This window comes from Mandrillus leucophaeus, unplaced genomic scaffold (genome assembly GCF_000951045.1).
Source record: "Mandrillus leucophaeus isolate KB7577 unplaced genomic scaffold, Mleu.le_1.0 Scaffold370, whole genome shotgun sequence".
NCBI lineage: Eukaryota > Metazoa > Chordata > Mammalia > Primates > Cercopithecidae > Mandrillus > Mandrillus leucophaeus.
The window spans coordinates 484,467-493,837 of record NW_012103921.1 but is presented as its reverse complement, the minus strand read 5'-3'; the positions used below and the strand labels follow the sequence as shown (position 1 = coordinate 493,837).

Below are 9,371 nucleotides of genomic sequence, written 5' to 3'. Positions count from 1 at the left end.
ATGGTCTTGATCTCCTGACCTCGTGATCCACCCGCCTCAGCCTCCCAAATTGCTGGGATTACAGGTGTGAGCCACCGTGCCCGGCCTAATTTTGTATTTTTAGTAGAGATGGGGTTTCACCATGTTGGCCAGGCTGGTCTCGAACTTCTGACCTCAGGTGATCCACCCACCTCGGCCTCCCAGGCTGGTCTTGAACTCTTGGGCTCAAGTGATCTTCCTGCCTTGGCCTCCCAAAGTGCTGGGATTACAGGCACGTGCCACCATGCCTGGCCCTTTCCTTGGTTTTTAGCTCTCCCATCTGGTTGCTTGAGGGCTCATCCTCATGACACCCCATTAGTCCATCCATCCACTTGGCCTTCGACCCACCCTCCCATCCTTCCACTCATTCTTTCTTCCTTCTCCTACCTTCCTTCTCTCTACCCTCTCATCTTCCAGTCTATTCGCCATCCACCCATTCCATCCCATCCCATTCCTCCCTTCCTCTCTCCATCCACTCATCACCACCCGCCCATCTACTACTATCTCCTCCAAACACCTGCTCAAGGCTGGGCCCTGGACTGGGCCTCAGACCCAGCGAGGCACCAGCCCCGGCTTCACCTGCAGCACTGCGCGGCTGTCCATGAGCCCATATGTCCGCTGCTCCAACTTGGCAGGGGTGCTGCTGATCCGGGTCCAACGAGCAGAGGAGCGGGGCTCCCCGGCACTGACACACTCCAGGGTGACAGCCTTTCCCACTTTCACCCACACGGGGCCCTCGGGGAGCACGGACACTGTAGGGGGCCCTGTGCGGAGGAATGACAACCACTGACACACAGGCAGGGCTCTGCTGGTCACCCACACTGCCATGGTCTCCAGCTTAGTAAGTGCTGGGTGGGCACCTGTCGCCACACCGCACTGAGGCGGAAACTGAGGCTCAGACAGGGAGAATGCCCAAGACAGAGTCAGTGGTAGAAGGAGGATTTAAACTTGGAGGCTCTGAGCTGAGAATCAGGGCTGGAAACAGGAGGGCAGAGCCCCACAGAGTCAACGTCCCCTCACCGTGCACACTGAGGTTCACCACACTCTGGGCCACGCCGTAGGCATTGGAGGCCACGCAGCGGTAGGTGCCATGGTTGCTGGGCCGGGTGCCCACGATGGTGATGATGGAGCCATTGGGACTGATGTGGACGTTGTCTGTAAGGTTGCATGGGGGAGGGTGAGAGAGGATTGACTTGGTCCTTCTCGTGTCTTGGTGCTGCCAGCCTGTGCCCCTGGGCCCACGCCTCCAACCCCTCCGGCCTGGGTGTGTCCAGCTCACAGAGTCCCAGAGAGCAGAAGGTAACAAAGGCCTCGGAAACTCCTGGGTCCAGCGCCCTCGCCATACAGAGATGGGAAGGGCCTTATTCAGGGCCACACCATGAATGTGGGGCGTCCAGACTTCCGCCCCACCCTTGCACAGCGGGGATGACGGCACCCCCACACCTGCCCCCGGCTTGCCCACCCGCCCGCCAGCCTGGCTCACCCTCCAGCTCCTGGTTCCGGGTCTTCCACTCGAGGCTGATGGGGACTGCTCCATCATGGATGAGGCACTTGAAGCTGGCATCCTGGCCCTGCTGCACGGTGCTGCTGGGCGGGTCGATGGAGATGACCGGGCTCCTAAGGCCTGGGGCCAAAGGGGCAGAGGGCTGGGCTCAGCAGGGGTGGGCTCAGCTTCAGGGCCCTCCCCTTCCCCCCTTGCCCATGGCATCTGCCGTACTCACGGTAGGAAGACCCCTCGCTGGGTGGGACGGTGACTGTGAAGGAGGCTTCTTGCTCAGGGCCTGGGCCACCAGCTGCACGACACACATACTCGCCTGAGTCCGCAGGGGAGACCTGGTGGAGCCGCAGCTGGGAGCCATGGGTCTGTCAGAGCAGCGAGGGGACAGTTATCAGGGCAAAGTCCCCGGGACAAGGAATGTCCCCAAGCCCACCTGTGCCGGTGCCCAAGAGTTCTCTCGGGAGCCCAGGGCCCCAGCTGGCAGGGCTGATGGAAGCTTTGTTCCCAGAATCCTAGAAGTCCAACCCACTAACTTTACAGTGGCCCAGCAACTTAACTTAACTGAGGCCCAGGAAATGATTCAGCTGTAGAGCCAAGAGAAAAACCCAGGTCTCCTGATTTGCAGGCTGGTGAACTCATCCCCCAAAAGTATTATCCCCTGGGGTACCCAAGCAGGCTGGTGTTTGCATGAGATTTGGGTGCAGAAAGCAACTGCAGGTCTAACCTTGCCTGCCCTGGAATCCTCCCCATCCTGGCCCCTGTACCTGGTGCCGGGCGGGGAGGCTGCCCCCGCGCTTGTACCACGTGACCTGGGCATGGGCCTGCCCAGGCACCACACAGTTCAGATCCAGAGTCTGCCCTTCAGTCACGTGTGAAGAGGAGGCCTCGATGTAGATGGGCTGGGCCAGTCCTGGAGCTGTGGGCACAGAGGGTGGGTGAGAGAGGCCAGGCTCCCGGGATCAAGGCAGGAGCTCAAGGTGGTGGCAGTAAAGGCCAACTCCAGTTGGTCCTGGGGGTGCAGTGGCTTGAGAGTGGCTGATATAACCTAAGAAGGGTCTCCTTTCCCTGGGGGCTCAAGTATCCTCCTGACACCCAGGGCTGGGGACCCCTGGTTGAGGGGACGGGACCATCGTCAGACTTGGGAACACCTGGGTTGGCTTGATCCTCTGTGGTACGAAACCCCGCCGGCAGGCAACAGTAAGCGCCTGGCTGGGAGAGAGGAGAGGAGCAGCGCTGGGAAGGGGCGCCGTGCCTGTGCATCGCCCACTGTTCCCTGTCACTCACCAGGAATGGGGCCTGGGCTGGAGGGCTCAATTGTGACCAGGACAGATGCCTCCAGGGTGCCTGAGCTTCCAGTCACTTGGCACGAGTACTCGCCAGAGTCGGCTGGGGACACCTGGTTCAGCCTCAGCAGTGGGCCGTGGACCTGGCCAAGGTGGGGTGAGAGTGGGGAGGGTGAGCTGGGAGCCTTCAGATGCCCAGGCCTCTGGCGCCCACACCCGGGGACTGCCATGCACAGATATGTAGGTGCATCCTGTTGGCAGCGACCCCTTTGACAGCCTGCACTGTGGAGGGCATGTTTAGTCGGATGGTTTTTCCGGTAGGAGGAAGTCAAGAGCCTTGAGTAACAGGTGCCCTTTTCTTTCTTTTTTGAGACGGTGTCTCGCTGTCATCCAGGCTGGAGTGCAGTGGTGCAATCTCAGCTCACCGCAACCTCTGCCTCCTGGGTTCAAGTGATTCTCCTGCCTCAGCCTCCCGAATAGCTGGGATTACAGGCGCCTGCCACCACGCCTGGCCAATTTTTGTATTTTTGGTTTAGTCACGTTGGCCAGGCTGGCTTTGAACTCCTGACCTCAAGTGATCCACCTGCCTCGGCCTCCCAAAGTGCTGGGATTACAGGCATGAGCCACCGCACCTGGCCAGAGGTGTCCTTTTCTATTTTGCACCAAGATGGTGTGGGGCTGGTGGTGGCCCTGCTGTGTCCAGCCTGCTCTCAACTTCCTGACTCCAGTGGCCTCCTGCTGCCATTCCCCACAAGTCCCGGTTGCTGAGACCACTTTCCCTTCAGGGCTGGATTCAGGCAGGACCGCTGTGGGTGTGGAGGAGGCATGCCTCCTTCTCCAGCTCCTTTACCTGGTGCCGGGCAGGGAGGTTTCCTCCACGCTTGTGCCACGTGACCTGGGCGTGGGCCTGCCCGGGCACCACGCACTTCAGATCCAGGGTCTGCCCTTCGGCCACTCGGGAGGAGGAGGTCTCGATGCGGATGGGTGGAGCTCCACCTGGGGCTGGGGCACAGGGGAGAGGTCAGTGAGCTGAGATAGCCACCCTGATGCCCTCAGCCCTTCCCCTGGGGCCCAGATGTTAGGACCAGAGGCCATTTGGGACATGGCTTCTTTCCCTTCCCATTCCATTGAGGCCTGGAGCAGCTGGGCTAGCCTGGGAGGTGGAGACACTTTTCATTCCCCCAGCCCCGCCCCCAGGCAGTAGCCCCACCATCTCCTCCTCCTCCCTCGCTCCCAGCACCAGTGGGGCCAGGGCTCAGGTCTAGACACCTCCACACAGACCACAAGGCCCCTAATGTTTGGCAAACTTGGAGAGAATGTGGCTAAGAACCCAGACTCTGGGGCCAGACTGCCTGGATTCAAATCCTAGCTCTGCCATTGATTAGCGGTATGACCTTTGGAAAAGAACTTCACCTGAGTCTCAGTTTCCCCATCTGTAAACTGGAGAGAACAATGCCATCTACCTCAAAGGGCTGTTGTGAAGACAAAATGAACTAATATGTGTAAATATGACAGGGCCTAGCACCTAAGAGGTGCTGGATCACGTTTACTACTTAGCAATCCATATCCTCCTATGATTTCTGCATAGCATGTGCCCCGTGTGCTATTAATTACTGGACATTTTCCTTTCAACTGATTCACTTTTATTTTTATTTTTTTTATTTTTTATTTTTATTTTTTTTGAGACGGAGTCTCGCTCTGTCGCCCAGGCTGGAGTGCTGTGGCCGGATCTCAGCTCACTGCAAGCTCCGCCTCCCGGGTTCTGGCCATTCTCCTGCCTCAGCCTCCCGAGTAGCCGGGACTACAGGCGCCCGCCACCTCGCCCGGCTAGTTTTTTTTTTTGTATTGTTTAGTAGAGACGGGGTTTCACCGTGTTAGCCAGGATGGTCTCGATCTCCTGACCTCGTGATCCGCCCGTCTCGGCCTCCCAAAGTGCTGGGATTACAGGCTTGAGCCACCGCGCCCGGCCTGATTCACTTTTAAAAAACCTTAACTACTTAGCCCCATCATAAACAAAGATTTCCAAGAAATAAGGACAAGCTTGATGTGTTTTTTTGTCCCTTATATGTCACCAGTACTAATAAAGGCATTTATTTATTTATTTATTTATTTTTGGAGACAAAGGGTCTCGCTCTGTCGCCCAGGCTGGAGTGCCGTGGTGCAATCTCGGCTCGCTGCACCCTCCGCCTCCTGGGTTCAAGTGATTCTCGTGCTTCAGCCTCCCGAGTAGCTAGGACTAATGGCATGTGCCACCACGCCCAGGTAACTTTTGTATTTTTAGTAGAGGTGCGGTTTCACTATGTGGTCCAGACTGGTCTCGAACTCTGAGACCAGACTGGTCATGAGCTCAGGCAATCCGCCCACCTCGGCCTCCCAAAGTGCTGGGATTACAGGTGTGAGTTACCACACCGGCCCTAATAAAGATGTATGAATCACCTTCCAATCCTCGCAGAGGTGCAGTCCCAGGCTTTTGGGAACTCTGTAATTAGATAGTAGAATACAAGAGCGCTACTACCCCTTCTTTACAGATAAGGGACAGTGACACGTGGAAAGCTGAAGTCCCTTGTGCCACATCTCCAAGTGTGGCCAGAGGAGCCGGGACTCATGCACAGATGCCAGACTCCAAAGCCTGTGCTCGCAAGCTGTGGAGAGGGATAGGAGCCACTCCACTTACGCTGGCTCCTCCGTCCTGGGACCATGTGGGCGGTGGGAGGTAGAGTCTGGAATCAGAGCGGCTGTTCTCACCAAGTGCTAGAAAGTGTTTCCTTCTCCCAGTTCTGCCCACTGGCTCTCTGTCCCTTCCTCCCTCCTCTGTCCTCCCAGTCCCGCCGCAGGGACCCTCACCGGGGACGTGGACAGCACTTGAGCCAGAAGCTTCAATGGTGACCAGGACTGAGGCCTCCAGGGGGCCAGAGCTGCCCATCACCCGGCACACATATTCACCCGAGTCGGCCGGGGACACCTGGTGCAGCCGCAGTCGTGAGCCGTGGGCCTGAACAGGGGACAGGACAGAGGAACAGAGTCAGGTGCCAGTCTGGAATCTCTGAAAGCCTGGGGCCAGGGTCTAACCTCTGACACAGGTGGGTACTGCATCCCACAGGGGCTCCTAGTCTCCCTCCTAGCAGAGCTAGCCAGGGCCCCCACATCCAGCGGCCCTCCCACCATTTCCTGCCGGCTGCGTACCTGATGGTGACTGGGGAGGCTGCCCCCACGCTTGTGCCAAGTGACCTGGGCATGGGCCTGCCCGGGGACCACGCAGTTCAGATCCAGGGTCTGCCCTTCGGCCACATGTGAGGATGATGACTCAATCCTGATGGGCATGGAACTGCCAGGGGCTGGGGGAACAGAGACCAGTGAGTCAGCTCAGCCATTGTCAGATTTGGGAACAGGGTTGGTGGGACCCTCTGCCATGGAAAATCTCACCCCCCCAGAGTAATAATAATAGTTAACACTTGGCTGGGCATGGTGGTTCATGCCTGTAATCCCAGCACTCTGGGAGGCCAAGGTGGGTGGATGACCTGAGGTCAGGAGTTTGAGACCAGCCTGGCCAACATGGTGAAACCCTGTCTCTACTAAAAATACAAAAATTAGTGGGGCATGGTGGCATGTGCCTGGAGTTCCAGCTACTTGGGAGGCTGACACAGGAGAAACGCTTTAACCTGGAAAGCGGAAGTTGCAGTGAGTTGAGACTGCGCCACTGCATTCTAGCCTGGGTGACAGAGAAAGACTCCCTCTCAAAAAAAAAAAAATACTAATAATAATAGTCAACACTTAGAAAGCACTTATGGCATGCCAGGCACTGCTCTAAGCACATTAAATGCACTAACTCACTTAACCCTCACAAAGTCCATAAACTTCCTGCCATGATGGAAATGTTTTTTATCTGCATAGGCCAAGACAGTGGCTGCAAGCCACATGTGGCTATTGAGAACTTGAAATGTTAGAAATGGGGTAGCCGTAGCCACTGTATTCAACAGTGTACTTCTGAGAGGTTGGAAAGGTCAATGCCCCCATTTCACTGGTGGAAACTGAGGCTGAGAGGGGAAGGTAACTCTTTAAGTCCCTTAGTGGTACAAGCAGGATTTGAACCCAGGGTTTTTTTTCACTCCTGTTGCCTAGGCTGGAGCACAGTGAATCACAGCTCACTGCAGCCTCAACCTCCTGGGCTCAAGCAAGTCTCCCACTTCAGCCTCCGAAGTAGCTGGGACTATAGGTAACAACGCCGGACTAATTTTTGTATTTTTAGTAGAGATGGATTTTACCATGTTGTCCAGGGCTCCTAGGCTCAAGCGATCCACCCACCTTAGCCTCCCAAAGTGCTGGGATTTCAGGCATGAGCCACCGCGCCCAGCCTTTGAACCCACACATCTTTTCACTGGCCCTTGCCTGAGTACCACCAGGTCTGAGGACTCTGACTCGAAAGTTCCTTCCTCCCCAGGGAACACTGTTGCCTGCATCCCTTGTCCCTTTCCTGGGCAGACTCACCGGAGGGGCTGCCAGCTCTAGGGGAGACGGAGATCACGATGGAGGCCTCCAGGGCATCAATGTTGTTGTTGGCCCGGCACACATACTCGCCCGAGTCAGCCACAGACATTTGGTGCAACCGCAGGTGGGAGCCATGGGTCTGGGCGTGCGGATGGGGAAGGAGAGGAAGAGGGAGTGGAGGGCTCAGGCCTTCCTGCTCAGCCTGTCGAGGCTGCTGTCTGTCTACCCAGGGCCCAGTCCATGAGACAGGGAGCCTGCTCTGCTCACCCCAGGAGACCAGGGTTCCACCCCTGCTGCCGTGGCTCCACTTTGTACCTGGTGTCGGGAGGGAAGGCTGCCTCCACGCTTGTACCATGTGATGATAGCCTGGGGCTGCCTGGCGACCACACAGTTCAGATCCAAGGTCTGCCCTTCTACCACCGTAGGGGAAGAGGACTCGATCCTGATTGGTGGGGAGACGCTGGGCACTGGGGACAGAGGGGTGTGGACCACGCCGCCAGAGTGAGGTAACAGTGATGGCACCGGGGACCTCTCTGCCACCCCCTGTACCACTTGTCTTGACCCCCGCCCTCTCTGCTCTCACCGTGGGAGGAGCCGCTGCCCTGGATGGTGACGATAAGCGAGGTCTCCCGAGAGCCTGCACCGTTACTGACATGACACACGTACTCGCCCGAGTCCGCCGGAGTCACCTGAGGGATCCGCAGCCGGGAGCCCACGATCTGCAGGAAGCAGGTGGCAGGAGGTGTAGGTGTGGGCAGAACCTCTACGTCTTGGGCACTGCTGCCACTGCCCCCTGGACTCTGGGAGCCCCCCTGCCTTGCCTCCTCAGTGGCCTTCCTGAAGCTCCCAGCATAGCACATGGCCTGTCTCTGGGCTGGGGTGGACTAGCCTTTCGTCACCCCTCCAGAAAGCCTGTTAAGGCCCTCCGCAGGGTTGACCGAGTATCCTGCTGGGGCTCCCACGGCCTGCGAGCTGCCTGAGAGCAGGCAACTGTCTCATTCCATCCAGAATCTTCAGTGCCAGGCACAGGACATGGCCCGGAGCAGCTTTTCAGTGAGATTTGGCGCATAAGTGGATCTCCCTGAGGTCAGGGAGTCTTATTTCTGTATTCTCAGCACCAGTCTAGGACCCATCCAGCAAGGATACTCAATGTTTGTTGAATGACTGAATGAGCACAGAGTGAGGTTCTGAGAGTTCCCTCTCTTCCCACTGGGGGCTGGTGTGCCCTGCTTTTGCCCTCCCCACCTGCTGGCCCTGTACCTGGTGCCGGCTGGGTAAGCTGCCTCCACGCTTATACCAGGTGATGGTATGGGGAGCCTGGCTGGCAACCAGGCAGTTGAGGTCCAGGGTGTGTCCATTGGCCAGGGAGGCTGAGGAGGACTCGATGCGGACAGGGTATGCCACGCCCTGGGCTGGGAGGGCAAGATGGAAGGCAGGGTGTGGGAGCTGCTGAGGCTGCAGTGGGGGCCCCCCAGCCCTCTACCATTTGCGTGACCCCCTAGACACTCACAGTGGGAGCCGCTAAGGCGCTGCTGGATGGTGACAAGGACCGAGGCTTCCTGGGTGCCCGAGCTGCCAACCACACGGCACACGTACTCCCCTGAGTCAGCTGGGGTCACCTGGAGCAGCCGTAGCCTCGAGCCATGCACCTAGGAGGGTCAGGAGGGAGGAGGCAGGCTCAGAACCGGTCACTGCGGCTCATGCCAAGCTCCTGCCACTCCCAGCCCAGCCAGCTGGGACTTGATGGAAGCTCTTCCAGGGGAAACTGCCTTGTGCCTTCCTATCTCCCGCCCCAGTGTTAGGACTGGGTCTAGCCTCCCACCTCACCCATGCCAGGGACGCCTGAGACTTGGCACCAGAGAAAAGTGGGGACCAGTGTTTGTTGACATGCTACAGGGGAGATGAGGTAGGCAGCATGAGCCCATTTGGCAGACGAGGACACTGAGGGTCAGGGAATCAAGTGACAAGTGACTGGCCTAAAGTCACACAGCATGCAAGTGGCGGAACAGTGTCTGAACTTGAATGTGCCTGAGTTCAAAGCCTATGGTCTTTTTTTTTTTGAGACGGAGTCTTTTTTTTTTTTTTTT

General features: G+C 57.7%; 1 protein-coding gene across 1 annotated transcript in view; it reads right to left on the bottom strand.

The window, feature by feature from the left end:
• Positions 1 to 9,371, bottom strand: part of HSPG2 (heparan sulfate proteoglycan 2) — a 142,339-nt gene that overhangs the window by 19,332 nt on the left and 113,636 nt on the right. The window contains exons 63-76 of the mRNA XM_011990146.1: positions 8,795 to 8,933; positions 8,545 to 8,696; positions 7,868 to 8,003; positions 7,600 to 7,751; positions 7,285 to 7,423; positions 5,983 to 6,134; positions 5,644 to 5,791; positions 3,650 to 3,801; positions 2,801 to 2,942; positions 2,281 to 2,432; positions 1,740 to 1,881; positions 1,502 to 1,642; positions 1,039 to 1,173; positions 598 to 782 (exon numbers count right to left, since the gene is read on the bottom strand). Coding sequence (XP_011845536.1) covers positions 598 to 782; positions 1,039 to 1,173; positions 1,502 to 1,642; positions 1,740 to 1,881; positions 2,281 to 2,432; positions 2,801 to 2,942; positions 3,650 to 3,801; positions 5,644 to 5,791; positions 5,983 to 6,134; positions 7,285 to 7,423; positions 7,600 to 7,751; positions 7,868 to 8,003; positions 8,545 to 8,696; positions 8,795 to 8,933 — 2,067 coding nt within the window. The remainder of the gene's footprint in view (positions 1 to 597; positions 783 to 1,038; positions 1,174 to 1,501; positions 1,643 to 1,739; positions 1,882 to 2,280; positions 2,433 to 2,800; positions 2,943 to 3,649; positions 3,802 to 5,643; positions 5,792 to 5,982; positions 6,135 to 7,284; positions 7,424 to 7,599; positions 7,752 to 7,867; positions 8,004 to 8,544; positions 8,697 to 8,794; positions 8,934 to 9,371) is intronic.